This window comes from Ambystoma mexicanum, chromosome 10 (genome assembly GCF_040938575.1).
Source record: "Ambystoma mexicanum isolate Mex_15411 chromosome 10, UKY_AmexF1_1, whole genome shotgun sequence".
In the NCBI taxonomy this organism is placed as follows: domain Eukaryota; kingdom Metazoa; phylum Chordata; class Amphibia; order Caudata; family Ambystomatidae; genus Ambystoma; species Ambystoma mexicanum.
This window is the reverse complement of record NC_090932.1, coordinates 1,155,013,655-1,155,031,293: the sequence shown is the minus strand read 5'-3', so window position 1 is coordinate 1,155,031,293 and position 17,639 is coordinate 1,155,013,655. Positions and strand designations below refer to the sequence as shown.

The 17,639-nt window shown below is 46.0% G+C and overlaps 1 protein-coding gene across 4 annotated transcripts in view; it reads right to left on the bottom strand.

Moving 5' to 3' along the window:
• KANSL3 (KAT8 regulatory NSL complex subunit 3) overlaps window positions 1-17,639 on the bottom strand; it is a 1,222,374-nt gene that overhangs the window by 729,976 nt on the left and 474,759 nt on the right. For all 4 annotated transcript variants that reach the window (XM_069619075.1, XM_069619076.1, XM_069619078.1 and 1 more), the window contains one exon: window positions 11,464-11,527. In XM_069619075.1, coding sequence (XP_069475176.1) covers window positions 11,464-11,527 — 64 coding nt within the window. The remainder of the gene's footprint in view (window positions 1-11,463; window positions 11,528-17,639) is intronic.

The following is a 17,639-nucleotide window of genomic DNA, read 5'->3' as shown; positions in this document are numbered from 1 at the left end:
TTACTTGTATCCAGCGAGCGTCCACGACTCTTGAAGAGGTCGCATATATAACCTGCAGATAAGGTAGAAGCATGACAATGCCATGTCGAGCAGCGACTTGATGGTCTGCACCATGGCGGTCTTTAGCGACAACAGCTGTTGTACTTTCTCGAGAATGGGCGCAACCCGCTCCGCGAAGGCGATGCCAGGAAGGAGACCGTGTGGAGTCTGGATCTCAGGAACAGTGCATTCTGCGATGGAATCAAACAGGACTTGGATAATTCACGGAGAACCCCAGATCCGTCAACAGTTTGATGGTCCTTTCTGTGTGTTTGACAGCTACTTCCCTTGACTTGGCCCGGATGAGCCAGTTGTCAAGATACAGATACACATGTAGCCCCTGTAGACAGATGGTGCCAGACACTTTATAAACACTATGGGTGCCGACTCCAGGTCGAAAGGAAGGGCCTTGAATTGGTAGTGTCTTCCTTGCACCACAAAGCGTAGGAACTTCCGATGCTTCCTGTGGATGGGGACGTGGAAGTATGTGTCCTCTAGATACACTGACGTCAAGAAGTCTCATTCCTCCAGTTAGCCGAGCACGTGCTGCAACGTTACCATCCTGAATTTTTGGGACTGGAGGTACTTGTTGAGACTCCGTAGGTCTAGAATGGGCCTCCAGCCCCTGGTCGTCTTCTTGACTAAAAAGTATCTGGAGCAAACTCCAGAGCCTCGGAGTTGTCTTGGGACTAGATCTATCGCCCCTTTTCCTAGCCTGGCCCGTACCTCCTGCAGGAGCTAAGGGATGTGCTGCTCCTGCCGGGTCACTGGAGGGATCAGGGGACACACTTGCTGAAACTCCAGGGTATGTCCGTGGGCGAGAGCGTCCAGAACACATTTGTTGGAGATCTTCTTCCACTCACTGACAAATCCCACCAGCCGGCCACCAACAGGGGTGCGTGGATGAGGGCCACGACATCCTGGCCAGTTCAGTCTTGCTTGGGTGCCTGCGTTCCGCCTTGGGGGCAACAACGGCGCTGGCCACTTCCGCCGAAAGCCTTGGTAGGCCTCATGAAAAGGGAGGGCTGATGGTACGACAAGGAAACTCCACCAAAACCCTTTGTCAATCTGTTGGACCTTCCGTCAGAGGCGCGAAAGGAAGCGCTGTGTTGTTGAAGAGAGCCCAGGGCCCGAGCCGTCTCTGTATCAGTCTTGATGGCTTTTAAGGACTCGTCAGTCTTCCCAACGAGGTCCCCGTCGAAGGGCATGTCCAGTACCCTCATTTGGACCTCCAGGTGGAAACTGGTGGCCTTCAGCCAGCCTCGACGACAGAGGCAGACACCGTTCCTCATCTGTCGGAAACCTGTGTCGGTGATGTCCAGTGACACTGATGGCATGGTCGACACCCCTTCACCTTCCTGGGGAGGGAGTAAGCCTCCACCCGCTTCTCTGGTAGGAATTCCAGAATCGGGGCCAGCTTGTACCACAGCTCTCTGTTGTACCTGGCCAGAATCGGCAGTGCATTGGCCGCTTTAACGGTCGATGCCGCTGAGTAGATTAAACTGATCCCCATGGCGTCCAACTTCTTCGCCTAGCTGTCCGGACACCACTGATTCCGGCGACTGTTGCAACAGTAGGCACTTGGGTGCAGACTCCTGCACCCTGTACTTTTTCTCTAGCCTATCCTGCTTGGCCGGGGCCTTCAACAGGGCCAGGCCGTCCTCCCAAACGTCATCCAGGAGAGGCACCGCCATGATGGTTTTCTTTTTGGCCTTGCACCTCTGGCAAAGGAAAACTTCCTTTTTGCTCTCCTCTGGCGTTAGCTGGAAGAGCTTGGACGCTCTGGCGACCACAGTATGAAACAACCCCACCTCATCTGGTGGGGACGCCCTCGGCTGAGGCGGCACGCCAGCCGTGACAATGTCGTCGTCCGTCATCGCTGTGGCCGTGTCCGTAGGTTGATGCTGCAGCGTTTGGTAGCGCTTCCTCTTTTTCGCCAGAGGCTGATGTCAGGTTTGGATAACACTTCCCTTAACTCCTCCTCACCTGTCTTCTTGAACATGCCTTCGTGTTTCTCCGAGTTCTTCTTCCTTCTGGGTTTCTTTTCTTCCTTCGTCGTCTTTTCTTTTTATGTAAACAGGGACGCGCTCCTTTGGTTGCCACCTTGACGGGGAGAAAACACCCTGTCCGAGGGACTCCCGAGGAGCACGCTCCATAAGTCAGGGAAAAAGCCAAAGGCTGAAAAAACCCTGTAGTAGTGGTAAGGTGGTGTTCTTATTATTAAAGTTCAAATGATGTAGCTGAAGAACGAGCAGCAGGATCCAGGTAAGGGTTAGAAGTAAAGTCCAAAAAAGTCTGTAAACCCTACAAGTAGAAAGGATAAACAATCCTTGCAGCTTCTATAGAATGGATCGGGATACCAGTTAGTTGGTTGCAGCTCCTCCGAATAGATTAACAGGAGAGGATCCGGAGTGAGGCTGTTTCTTAGAAGTTGAGATAGGAATAATAGTATAGAACAGAGGAGAACTGTAAAAATGCCATGAGCGGCAGAGGAGAGGAAGCAGGAAGTAAAATAACAGAATTACTAAGGAGCCGAGGAAAAGGAGTTGAGACGAATGCCTGAAGGAAAAATGACCAAAAGATAGCTTGAAGATAGGAATAGTAGACAATAAGTACAGAGGAAAGGGTAATAGGAAGTACAGAGATCACAAGTGATAGACACAAGAAAGTAGTGTTTCAACGTAGGAAGCGAAACGCTACGGTGCGCGAAAGAAAAGTGAAAGTAATCCACAGCATAAATACCTTAGAAGATGATCGCTCCAAGAGTGATGGAAAACAGAAAAGGAGAGGCTAGACATACAAATTAATTAAGGATCGAACAGAGTAGCGCTAGTCTATTTGGAAATTAGACCAGCAGATTCGGACAGAAAGAACGATACAACGCACCGGATGAAGGTTCTGATCCCGTTAAAGGAGTTCCAGCTGCCATGTTGGAAATAAACTAGACCGTCAACACGGAACTTGCTTCCCCATGTTAGGAGTTGTTAGGCAGAATTATATGCAGTACCCTTTGGGAAACCCACACACAATTAAGACTACAAGTGACAGTACAAATTCACCTTTGGTACATGCCTGTAATACACAGGAAAGTGGTAGCGATGGCTGAGCAGCCAGACTTATCTCAAGAGCAAGTGAGCAGTATCAAATAGTTACACAAAGGACAGCAATTACTATGATTCAAGGTTTCCAAGTAAAAGAATATACATTTATTTACTCTTTAGTTATATAACATTTCACTATCATAAAGCAGTTTAAAAATCACAATCGTAATACACCACACCACTCCCAATAAGTTCCAGACAAGTTAAGCTCACAAAAAGAAGTGGGAGCAAAATGGCACTCCAGCAATTTAAAAGGGAGGTAAAGACAAAGTTAATAGAAATTGAACCACACCAAAAGGTAAGTACTCAGGGCAATTGAGCAAGAGGAACTACAGTGATAGAATCAGGTAGAAAAGGCTTAGGGCCAACGTCAATGGGTCAAAAGTCTTTTGCTCAAGATCAGACGGTTCAGGGTAGTTTGCGCTAAAGTTCGTGCCACGGATTCCGGATGAGGTTGGTTGGCAGAAAAGTTAGTTCAAAGAGAAGAGAAGGACAAGCCCTCGGATTGGTTTAAGATTTCAAACACTTTCACCGCGGTTGAACAAAACCAACAACCGAATTTGCACAGTACCTCAAAACGGAGAAGAAGCTGTAGCTGAGGCGGACGTTCCTGGTAATTCCTGCAGGCTCACTGTTCCTGAAGCGACTGTCGGACTGACACGAAGTAGGAAGACTGGAGGGTCCTGCACTACCGAGGGAAGAAACCAGCAGCAGAGCGAAACAAAACGTGTGCTCCTTAAAACCCAAGCAGGGTGTGACCTTCCTGGCTATCCGGCCCACTGTAGCTCTGTACAGCAAATTCGACCAGAGGAGGGGTCCTGGCTTGCAGTTTGGGCAAACTGGTTGGTCCCACCAGCTGAAATGAAGAAGTTTCCTGGAGGATCTTCTCTGTTGTCGGATTCTGAAGATTCGAACCTGCAGCAGGGCTTCACCGGGCGGTTCAGTCGTTGTAGGGGTCCTCTTCCATCAGCTCCTCGTTGGTTCTTTCGTTCCAGTGGCGACTCTGCCTTTCCAGTCCCAGAGACCTGCTTTTTATGCAGTTTTCCCCCATTCACACAGCCTGGCTGTCAATCACACAGCAGGGTGGCTGTCCTGGCAAGGACAGTCAGCCAGCCAATCAAACAGGAGTGTGACTTGGGATACCAAGGGAACCCATGGCAGGGGTCCTAAGACCCCTCCCTCACATCCTGCCTGCCCAGACTTTCAGGCGCCTTAAGGAAGGCTTCTATGCAGAAGCCCGCGAACAAAGGGACCAAACCTGGTTTGGCGCACAAAGTAAAACACGAGAAAGACTTTAACAAGAAGAAATGGCGAATAAGCCCAGCCGGAGCCGAAATAAAATACATTTGGTCAAGCGGGTTTATTTTCGAGGCTAATAAAATACCTTAAAACAATACCATGGTTATGTAAGATAACCGCGGTATGAAAAATAGGGTAGTTACCACTGCCACCAGCCAAGTCTTGATGAAAAGGGAGCGAAATAGTGCTCCAAGAGAAACAGACAAAAAGGGATAAGAATTAATCCTTTCCAATACTCCATGTAAGATGGGTTGTACTGGGTCTGTGATTTAAAGAGACTACATAAAGTTAATGGTAACTTTACATGTTTCTGGGAGACAGTAGTCAGTCCCAGAAAAATGGTGTCAGTGGGAAGTCTAAAAGACAACCCTGTGTCACTGCACTGAAGGTGCTGTGTAACACACATAAAAAGGATGCTCATGGAGTAGGTGAGGCTACAGAGCCCAAGATCACACAATTAAAACACACACAGCAAAACACATGTTAGAGTGGGAAACAAAAGGCTCACACTCTTACCAGGTGAAAAAATAAACCCTAGAAATCCAGCAAAGCTGCTGAGGGACTCATTAGGTAAGGGAGTCAGCCATTTATGAGAATTCTCCCTAACAGGAGTATCTCCGCTTCATATTATCCAGGGTTGATGCATGGCAGCTGATCCAGGGCCACCGGGACCCGAGGCATCCTTTTCTGAATTTCCAACACGAATGTGTGCAGGGTCGAAAGGATGTCCAGCAATACATATTTCGGCAGAGTTGGGGCGGTAGGCCTAGTAGGCCGTGCGTCTTAGGCAGCATTTCTGCGGTCGTCCCCCACGTCCTCCTGGATCGTGTGTATAGATGCCTGGTCTTCCTTGTCCGAAGAAGAAATATATGTGCCTTGGAATATAGCATTCCCGGGGGCCTCCTTGCCCCCACCCCCTTTTTTGCATCCTGAGGGTTCGGATTCAGGCTTAGCGACAGCATCCTCTTTTCAGATGTCCACTCCAGGCCCCGGCCGAGGCCTCCTGCCTTCAGGGGTAGGGATACTGTGGATGCAGTTGGGGATACCTTCACTGATAAGTCCCTTAGGCCTACGAAAGAGCAGCCGCCACAATCTCGATCATCGACGATTTGTCTTGAGCCATCTGGGCCTTCTTTGGCAGTTCGGCTGCCTTTTCTTGCACATTAGGCTTCTCCCGCAGCTTAGTCGGGTTGGCTGATTTCCTCTATGAGGAGGAGTTGGATCGAGGGCTGGAGATGGAGGGAGAGGGTGATGTACAACGTGCCCTACCCATCACAGGGCCCGCTTGTGCAGCGACCCAGACCGAAACAGACTTGCAGTGCTTGGCCTTGTCTTGGGTCCCCACTTTTGGAGGGCCCTGAAAAGAAGTTAGAAGCCTGCTCCTTGTACTGGCAAGTCCTGAGTGAGGCATGCCCCTGCTTGGGGCACGGGGCAGAGGCCTTGGCGCTGAGCCACGCTGCCAGTCTACTGTGACGATCCTTCATGGTTCTCTTGGTGAACCCGAGGCAGATCTTGCAATCTCCTTCTGTGTGGTCCGTATGGAGACAGAGGCACTGAAGGTGTTTGTCCTCCACAAACATGTTTCGCAGTTCGCAGCTGGAGCAGAGCTTGAAAAGGGAGCTTCCCTCTTCTCTTCCGACATGGTCTAGAGTTGGCTCGATGGCCTTCTGGAAACTGCAACGAAACTCAACGATCCTTGCCCTTGAGGGGCGTTGAAAATCACTGACAAATGGATCCCCGTTTGTCGGTCGATGTAGAGAAAGAGCACACAGGCTCGGTTTGAAAAAAAAAATGCACTTTTTCTCGAAAAAGTGAAAAAAACGTAGAATATCTCACGGAGCAAAACTTGACGACTCCCAACAGTTGAACGGGCGGTAAAAATCTGAAGATGTCTGCCAGAGGAGGAGCTTGGGGAGAGGGCAGTCATTGGCTGGGGCAGTATGTCCCAGAGTTCAGTGATTGGTTTAGAGAAGAAATACAGTTTGTAAGTGAAAGTGAAATCGTTTTTTCTTTTACCAAGTATTCCTAGCTTGACGACTGGGAATATTCGTGAGCATGTGAATCCACGCCAGAACCCATGCTGGAGAAATTTGGATATATGGTTACCGTTTATTGAGTATCAGAAGTTCCCATCCCTGAACTTTATGACGCCCCTGTTGGTAGGCTATTTCTTGAAGTAAGCGTTTTGGAGAGGTAACAGGGGCGTTGAGCCAATTTTAGTCACGCTATGTGTTGCTGGGAGAGGGCCTTCGGTGGCGGTTGTTTATTATCATGGTAATTTATCAGGCCAACGGTAACTTGTATGACTGTGTAAGCTTTGCATATGCATTTTTGTTTTTAAGTATCCGCTGCCACAAGTCCGTCCAGGACACAATTATGCAAGTAACCACAAAGATGCTGAAAACAAAAGGTGACCAGGACACAAAGTGTCCCTACCCCACTTCACAGAAAGTGATGTGCGCAGGAAAAACAAACAAATAACTTTACTATGGAGAACAGAGTTTTGCAATTATAGCCCTAGGGACTTTATCCCTGCCCCAAAACAGAGAAGCTTAGCAAGATAAGTGGAGCAAAAAGGCTACACCTGCCTCCAAAAGTCAGGAAAGGCACAAACAACAGCAAAAGGAATTGTGTCCCATTAAGGTCTATGAAATGAAAGCAGCAAAAAGAATAATCTTTCTTAACAGCTATAATCTATTATATGTCACTGTGTATTAATACTTATAGAATGCTGCAGAAGTCTAAATGATTGTGAATTAGGTATTTTCTACATATTTTCCTGTGGGTAAAATTGTTTATCCCCATTTATCCCATACCTTACCATATGTGTAAGGCCACAATATGTAGGGCCTTACACAAGGACCAGAGTTGGGTGGTGTCTTTAAGCCACTGTACATTATTGTGCAGGCCCATAGGGGACTTAGCAGTGTCGTGGACAAATCAGACAGGTGGATTGGTGAGCGTCTTTAATAGACGTCAGAAAATCCAGCAAAAACAGGACAAACAGCGACCCAACTATCGAATGAAACTCAGCGCTGCAACACTCATCCCTTGGTGCAGAGAGCTTTTATACTGAAGAGTATAAATGCTTTTCAATAGAAGGGGTGGTTCAGGCACTGCATGATACTGACCAGAAACAATGTTTCTTTATGATGTTCACAGGTTCTCAGCATACACGTTTTAGGCATATACAGCGTCCTCACGCCTGGGTGAGTACAATCTTGATACTATTGACAGATATTCTAGGCTACATTTGAATAGTTTCTGCTGTGCATGCTACAGTGCTCACATGGTTGATAGTTAGAGGATCAGCCTAATGTTGCTAATTCTAGCTGTGGACGCTGCGTTGCATGGTAAGCCGGTTCTCTAAAACATGCTTCGAGATGCCAAAAGGGGAAATAGGTCAGAAGCGAGGACTATAGAAGCAGGCAACCTTATGTAGTGGAAAGCAAAGAGTATCTGTGGTTAAGACAGGTGTACTACAGCATAGGACACACACAGTTATGGCAATAAGGCACTGTTAAACATGGCAGTCGGTGAGTGACAACCTATTCAGTAGAGCAACTTGAGGAGAACCTGAAAAGTTTGACAAATTAAATATTTTTCCCCAACACCAGCTTGCTAGGTTTTATGGTCACCCAATTTTCCCCACTTCCATGTTAATTTATTTTGGATGCACACATCTGGTAGGAGACCCACCCACAGAAATTGGAGCTTGGAGAATCCTTGTATAGATTTTACTGTTTTCTATAACATGCTTAGTATATTTTAATACTGTGTATTATTATATATGTAGTACTTAAAGGTTGATTTTTTTTCAACCACAATGAAAATACAAAATTAAAACATTATAAGTACTTATTTGACCTGATAAGTAATGTATTTTCTAGAGTTGTGTGTGCCGCAACTGTACCTTTGTCTTCAACTACATCTACCTCGTCACTCTGGCCACGTTACCCCCCAAGAGAGGTTTGGCTTCCCATTGTCAGGTGTGTTCACCTTCCAACTATGGTTAGTTGTTGCGGCATCCCCAACAGAGGGTGGTTAAAAATAAAACTGCCTTAACACTGCCAAATGCTTAACCAGACATTTTTTAATGTCTTCGGCATAAATGTTTTATACGCGGAGCACATGTCCTAGACACGGTCCCTTGGAAGACAACGATTACACACTTTATAGGTGTTCTTCTAAAGGACATTTTGCTTTGGAGCCACGGCAGAACTGAAATGCTGTATTCTCCATGAGGAGAGGTGCAAACTGGGGCAGCCAACCAATGTAAATGTGAGGGGAAGTGCAGGCATTCTTGACTTCAAGAGAGAAATTAGTCCACAAACCCCAAAACGATCCCTACACTACGCAGGGTGGCAGCTAAAATCCATCCAAGCCGTGTGTTGATTTCCGATGTCAACATTCGGCATGGCCTCAGAATTGGGGATGTTTAATGCCTTTTCGTTCTGTGCCGTTCCTTTATGCAACAAAATGATGGCAGGAAGAAAACAATCCGAGGACGTTGACTCGGAGCAGCATGGCTATCTGCACACATAGCATAGGAATAGTGTTTGTGCCCCCCACCCCGCTCTGGTCCCCCTTGATGCGTATTTGTGCCCCCCACCCTGCTCTGGCCCCCCTTGATGCAGGTTTGTGCCCCCCACACCCACCCTCTGGTCCCCTGTGATGCGTGTGCCCCCACACCCACCCTCTGGTCCCCTGTGATGCGTGTTTGTGCCCTCCACACATCCCCCTCCGGTCCCCCTTGATGTGTTTCTGTGCCCCCTCCCGACTCGGGTCCCCGTGATGCGTTTCTGCCCCCTCGCCTCTCCTTTGCCCTTCCCCTCCCCCCTTGCTGTCCGGCTCTCTTCCTCCGCCCCAACATCTTTTCACTGCAGGAGTTATTGACTCACTATGGTTCTCACCATCTCCAACCTGTTGCCAATGCTTGGATTTGACTTTATGGTCACATTGACTTTGTTGCTTCACCTTCCCAACTCTCAGGCTGGACCTCCCTGGATCCCGTATCTCAGGTTGGCCCTAATCATGCTGTTCCCATCATCTTCTTGAATCCTTGCTTACATTTTTTGTTCCCTGCAACATGTGTTTCATTGCCCTCTGCAACTGCATTTCGCTCTCCCCTCTGCTTCTCTGTTCCTTTCACTGTTTATATTCTCTGTTCCCTCCTCCCTCCTTTACTTTTTTCTTTGCACTTTATCAGAATTGTCCTTGGACCTAGTACGATAGCAACAATTGTTTGTCCCCCCCCTCCCATACTTGTTCTCCAATACCCGCCCCCCTCCAATCCCCCACTATCTGAAATGTCGTTGGGCCTAGTACGATAGTCCCTTGTTTTGATCCTCTCTGTCCTTCTCCTACTCTCTTGTAATATTCCGGCTCTACCAGAAATGTCATCAGGCCTAGTAGGGTAGACCCTGGTCTGTTTCCCATGTCCTTCCCATCTGTGTCGTAGCTCTTGCACTATCTGAAATGTCACTAGGCCGAGTACGATAGTTATTTCACATCCTTGCTGTTCATGGACTATAAGAATGTCACTGTATTTTCCATTGTTCCCTCCCTTGCCTTGAAGCGCTTTGAAACACATTGTGTTTAGGCGCTATATAAATAACCTATTGTATCAACGCATCTGTTGACTGACGCACTTTACTTTGAAAGTGGACTTGGAATACTCCGAACCAACCACTAGATGGCGGCCTAATCAAAGCATGAGAGTAAACGGATTCACAAGCCACAGAATATTTTCAGTATATTGTATGCGCTCCATTTTATTTCGTGCTTGTGTTGAACTAATTGTACTTGATGCCGGCCCTCTCCCTCCAAGAATGAAGCCAAACTGCTCTTCTACATTACCACGGGGTATTTAGACTAACAATGTGAACACCCTGTGCACCAACTACTGTCTGTATTGGACCTCAAACCCTCACTCCCTGACAGGGACATATAGTGGATACGAGCATCTGATTAGACATCAGATGAGGAATAATCTGGCAAAAACCAGGTACAGTTACTGCCTTAAAACAATAATCAAAATTCTCTGGGCCATGTGCCAGAGGTGTAGGGTGGAAGTTTCCATCTCCAAAGGACAGCAGAGGAGTTCTCGAACCAAAGTAAAGCATAGCCTTGGGTAAAGCAGCATTTGTGTTACTTGCTGACTGGGTAAGAATTGGCACTGTGCTGGGGAAGGTTTCTCTCGCTGTACTAACTTGAAGTTTGGTGGGGGCGGGGGGGGGGGGGGGTTTGTACATAGGTGTGTTATTGATGGATTCTTAAATTGTGTGTTTTCTTTTGATCCATGTGCTTATTGTGTACTGTATATACTTATGGTTAACTTGTAAATAAAAGTTTTTAAAAAATAAGAAGAATTGGCACTGTGGACATTCCTCATTCAGGTGACAATGAACTGGAACCCTTATGAAGTTCTGACCGAGGCAAGGCTGACCCCGGAAGAGGAATTCTGAAAGAGCCGAGGTTGAATCCGGGGACATCTGCTGGCTCAGGTAAAGAAGACTGGTGAGTTCTGACAAATTCGGTGACATCTGGGCCATACACCATTTTCTGTTGCTATATTGCAGGTTTTCACTAACTAGGAAAAGACGTGTAATATTTTATATGTTGGCCTTTGGGCAAGAAAAGAAGTGCAGCCACAATGGATTTTCTTTCATCAGTTCATGAAATTAAGTACTGATAACGGCAGGTCATGTTTTAATTCCAGCAGTACACTTTTTCAACTTCATACTAATGAAATTTGCAGCACATTTAACGCCGTGCAAAAGCTGTGCCTTTAGCCCATTTCCAGTTGCATTTTGCACTCTGTTCCTTATTTCCAGCTGGCTGACACAGTCGCTGCCTCTCGTACTGTACCTAGTAATCAGCAGATCAAGAATGTATTGGCATGTAGCACATTCCCTTGTGTCAGCCTCTCGTACTGTACCTAGTAATCAGCAGATCAAGAATGTATTGGCATGTAGCACATTCCCTTGTGTCAGTCAGCTTACTCTGTTACACTGATCCATACCTGAACACATCTGTCGACCATACTCTGAGTCAGTCCTTCGGATTTCTTTTTTGCTTTGCTTATGCTGAAATAGGAGAAAAACTCGTAAATCATCCCAACTGAAAAACGTCTTCAGCAAAAGACAATGTAATAAGAGATGCCATCCGTGTCACAGGCTGCAAAATGTGTACATGAGATATGGTCAAAACACGAGCATACACAAAGTGCAGCAGATCAAGCGTCAGACATGCAGAACTAGTACAACAACCGCATTTGGGTCTTCATTATGCACCGGAAATCGATTCAGAACAGATGGCGTTACTGCAGGCTTTTCTCACATGGCGAACAAGCATAACACAGAAATCAACACTGAAAACAGCCCTCATTGAGAACATGCATAAAAAGGGCAACAGCTATGTTAGACATTCATCACTCAAAAATAACCATATGACAGGAATACGTGCAAACCGAGTTACACGGAGAACAGGCACAAACAGCAAGCTTTGACACGCTAATCGGGCTTCGCCCACATCACTCCCAAAAGTGAGCTGAGGGGCGGGGCTTCCGTGCTGAGCCTTTCAAAGTTCCAAGTATCAGGAACGGCAGCATTTTGTTTCTGAGGCAAATCTACAATCTGCTCAGCTCGGATGTTCATGCACTGCCCGTTTCCCGAGTCGCAGCCCCCCTGAGACACACAGCCTAACCCAAACTTTTCAACTCCCCTCCACCACACATACATCACTCATAGTTCACAAGTGCAGAAAGAAATTACTGCTCAATGCACACGGTTTCCATTTGCCCAATACCCCAAAACACTCCAACCCCATGCACACATCAATCTCAATACACCAAGCTACGAAAAGCGTACAAAAACAAGTGCAAACTCTAAAAGCACTCACACCAGACAATAGATTCTCACAAATGCATATTCCAACCTCAACCCAACATGCTACCAAAGCACCAGACAACAGCAACTCAGACATGTGCATAATATACTCATTCTTATGATCATCACGGATTTACTTACATTACTTTTAGGGAGATGTTTCTACAGGCTTGTGGTGAGGGCTGCACAACCATCTAATTCTATGGCAGAATAAAAAACCCAACAAACGGGAAGCAAACACCTCTCTAAAAGTGGGAAGTGTAGCAGAGCAGTCCGACGTGACCTCAGGAGGGGAGTAGGGCAGGTAGGGGCGATAAGCTTACACAAATAAAGTCAGAAGTAAATAAAGGGGTAGACCTGCACTCACAATCCCCGATCCTTCAGATAGAGTATATAGCAAACAAAAAAGGTGGATCAGTGGAATGGGATGACACTGGTTAGATTAAGTACATATCAAAATATTAATTTGAAAACTCATCACATGATCAATTTTACTGTCATAAAAATTTCATAAAAATCTTAAGTCAAATCATGCCTTCATACGTATCCACATTCAAAAATACATTCAAAACTCCATAAATAAAACACCCTCGTGTAATAATAACATCAATTTGTATTATTCCAAATTTTTTAGTTATCATTTCCTATAGTGACCCAGTCCATAGTATCCGGTGTTATTATGTCACTGGTTTCAAGTATCACCAGATGTCCCTCATAGAGACCACGTCGACACGTGTTTCGGTCAGAGACCTTCTTCAGGACGTCAGGCTAGGAGCAGTGGCTCCGCCCTGTTCTCCACGTATATGGGCCAGTAATAAATCCCCACTTTCCGGCTTGCGGGACGGTAAGTCAGGACAGCGGAAATCAATCCTCCATTGGCGTCAATGTATATGTTCAGTAACCACAACGTAGCTGGTGGAAACTCCTATAAGTGAAGTTTGGTGCCGCGTGTTAGCAGGAGGACCAGACTTGATGGTTCTGTTCCTTTTATACACGAAGCTGCGCTAAGTGTCACAGAGAATTGTCTGAGTGATACATCACCTGGCATAGCTGTACGAGGACCTGAGGTGTTCCTGGGTCTCTTTGTATTATAGGAATCTCCACCAGCTACGTTGTGGTTGCTCAACATATACATTGACACCAATGGAGGATTGATTTCCGCTGTCCTGATTTACTGTCCTGCAAGCCGGAAAGTGGGGATTTATTACTGGCCCATATACGTGGAGAACAGGGCGGAGCCACTGCTCCTAGCCCGACATCCTGAAGAAGGTCTCTGACCGAAACACGTGTTGACGTGGTCTCTATGAGGGACATCTGGTGATACTTGAAACCAGTGACATAATGACACCTGATACTATGGACTGGGTCACTATAGGAAATGTTAACTAAAAAATTTGGAATAATACAAATTGATATTACACGAGGGCGTTTTATTTATGGAGTTAATGTATTTTTGAATGTGGATACGTATGAAGACATGATTTGACTTAAGATTTTTATGAAATTTTTATGACAGTAAAATGATTGATCATGTGATGAGTTTTCAAATAAATATGTTGACATGTACTTCATGTAACCAGTGTCATCCCATTCCACTGATCCACCTTTTTTGTTGACAAATACAGTCAGACAATAAAAGCACCCAACACTGGGATACTGAGAATATATAGACGTTATTAAAAGTAACAACCACATCTCTATCGGGTTTATAAATAAGTACTTCAGCACCAAAATATATTTCATGTACTTGGAAAAACAGTAATTTCCAATAAAGACAGGTCTCACACCCCCCAACAGCTAACATGTGAAGTCCCTATCTGGCGATTGGCCCTATACATGTATTCTTAAAGGAGGGAGATGGGTGACAAAGGGAGCAAGAGCTAGTAAGACACTTCCCTCCATAGTCCTAATCAGTACCACAGTAACCACACAATGTTCACAGTATTCTGACCCTCTAGCACGGGTCTGCAACCTTTGACTCTCCAGATTTGTTGAACTACAACTCCCATAAGCTTCAGTCAGACGAATCAATGGTGAGGGATCCCGGTAGAAGTGGTCCGCAACATCTGGAACCCCACAGGTTTCAGGCCAGTGCTTGAGCACCCAGGGCCGTGGGTGATTTCAATGCACATGATTCACTACATACAGACCCATCAGAGAACGAAAGGTGGGTTAGACATTGAAACTAAATCAGGAGCCAAGAGAAAGTTGGATGTATAGTGCTAGGTACAGGGCCATCTTAACAGTTTTTGGGGCACAGACAGCCTGAGGGCCCCCGCCAACCCACCCTGAAACCCATGCCCCCCTCCCAATCCGCAAAATGAAGGGATTAAATAATAGAGTCAAATTCAACAGAAAAGCCATCCTCTAGGCTTTCAATGGCTTGACAAGACTGTCTTCATTCAGAGTGTGACTGTACCACTGCTGTTAAACTCTTGTCCACACTATGTATGTTCACATCATCCAATAAATTGACCACCACATGGTAACAAGGGTGGCAGAATCCACCCCATTGAAGCTTAACACCCAGTGCTCCAGATAAGATTTGGGAGTGAGAGTATTTTTCAACCATTATTTTAAAGTTGGGAGAAAAATGATTTTTATGGGGCTAAACATGTCACTCCATTCGTAAGCAAGTAAAAATGTTTTAACTGGAAAACGGAAACGTTTTTCTAATAATTATTTCAACAGTTATTCATGCACATTAAAAGATACAGGTTTACTTCTTCCGATCAGGCACTTATAATAGCAGTTCCTTCCTATGATACTAAGTGCACTAGTGTCCAAACGTATCCATGAAGCTGCCAGGGTGAAAACAGGGGCACAAGGTTCTACACGTCTTTTTCCCTATTTTGTGTTGGGCGTATTTTTACTATGTTTTTTTTAGGTTATTTGCCTATTTCTAGTGAGTAAAAGTGCAAGATGCACCCCTCATCTGTAGGGCTGGTAACACCCATCGAGAAATCGTGTCCCACACTCTACTTGGCACCCACTGCTTCTTGCTCCCTGTGGGTTTCCACTCCCCCTCTCATTCAGGACCGCTTGCTGTGCACTGGCCACTGCTGCTGATACCAGCCCACTCCAGGGTCTCAAGATATCTCCTCACAAGCACCTTGCCCGAAGGGTACCACTACCAACATGTCACCCAATGGGCACCCCAAGCAAAATGTTGCAAATGCCACACTGAATGTAGACTCAAGAAGCCCACTGGAACCTCGACTAACCTCCCTGTGCCAAGATTCTCAACCTCTGCACTCAAAACTCTATGGGAACGCGGGGTTCCCCTCTGGACAAAAATACTTCTATGTCCTCAACACAGACCAACCAGCAACAGACCCGCACGTAGAGATCAGGATACTTCCAGTCTGCACAGTGCTTGAAATTGTAAACATTAACCGTGGAACCAGCAAGGGAGGGGAGAGATATGTAGGCTACGCTGGAGGGCAGAGCCCCACCCAGGGCCAGCAGTACCCCATCTCTTCAGCGAACCCAATCCTGCTGATTTGTATAAAAGCAAAGAGCATTTTGGGAACCTAAAAATGAACACATTTTACACATTTGAAATAGGTCTCCGATAGTAATTCAGTATGAAGCCGTTCTGATCAAGTAAACCAAATTGGGCCCTCTGTGCTGTTCATTTGTGTCAATGTTCCCTAACGTAAATCCCAAGACGCATATACCCATTTTGGCAGCATAGCCAATAGCGTGAGGCCGGGGCTGGTTCTGCAATTAAAAGATACGACTTTGCTGCGCAATAACTGGGGAATGGGGTGAAAGGCAGCCCAGTTTCTCCTGCAATCCTCTTAACAAGACGCAGTGTCGATGGCATCTCATTTCCCTGCTCTAGTTTCCCTCATCCCCGCCTCCGTCACATCAGCAATGCGGTAATGAGGGAAGTCGAGCTCTAACAAAAATCAAGGTTTTTGGGCCTTCCACTCTGCCCTCAAGGGTACAAAAAGCCATAGCGCCCTAGAAGTGGAATTCGCAGGCATTAGGTGCTTGGGATGTTAAGTCAGGCTTTTACAAGGAACCTAATGACCTGGAATTCCTTCACCACACACACCCTGGAGAAGCTAAAGTTTACAGAAGTTATCTTGGAGGTCTAGCACTGTATAAAGCGTGCAGCCTACGGCTTTGTGCTTAACATGACAACTTCTTGGTCAGGAAAATATAATGTACAGTTGGGGGTGATTAATACCATGCTCCGGCCATGTACAGCAACAAACTCTGTATGGTACACACACGGCTTTCACCGTGTGTGTACCATACAGAGTTTGTTTTATCTATCAAATCTGTGAATAAAGCCTCAAAATTAGCTAGAATTAGCCAGTGGACATTGAATGCTGGAGAGCAAAAAATGGTGTGGTGCGTGGATATTGATAATTAAGGGGCAAAACACTTTTTGCACCTGGCTCCCATATTGCAACCTGGAAGTGCGCTTGGTTGTGGAGCCGGGATGGGGAGAGGAATGGATTGCAGGACTGGGGAAAAGCACATTGAAGCAACCATGACGCCTGGTACGTGGGGCACAGGGGATGGCGCATATTGTAAGATTCATTGCCTTTGTTCCTTTGACTCCTCACTGTCCAGATGTGATGTTTACTGTTTGTTTAAAAATAATTAAAACATTAAAAAATGCCAATGGTGCCACAGTAAACTGTTTAAGGGGCGAGTGACTTTATGCCTAGTTAGTACGTTGAAATATACAGTATACCGTATACCTCCAAGTCAATATACACCCTGTTGAAATGTGGCAATCTTTCTATGATTTAAAGTGGTACTTTTTTCAGCTTTTGTGGGCTTTTTGGAACCTGCCATTGAATGACAAATACCGCATTTCTAAAACGGGAACTGAAAAGCTTTTTGGCCAGGCCTCTCTTTATGCAGAGTTGTGGAGAGGTATCTAATGTATAGCTTAGGATAGCTTAGGATACGCCACCAACCCCAGGTGCTCCATATAGAGAAATGTTTTTCAGTAAATTAGACACCGGTTTTACTCTCTAAATTATAGCTGTATAGCCACAAATAATGTACTGCAATAATTCATAGGACCCTTCACACCAATATGTGCAACTTTAGAAAATTAAATGCTCCCCAGACACCCAGGGGCCAAGATACAAACCACAAAGTCCTCACTGAATGCACAATGGGTGTAAAATAAAAAAAAAAATCACACAAAAAGTGCACACATCCAATCTTCATGTGTTTACAACATGCTGCTTTAGGCACTGCTATACAATAAAAACACCAAACACCTGCTCTTCAATTCTTTAAACATCACACAGCAATGGTATACAGACGTGCTGTAGGG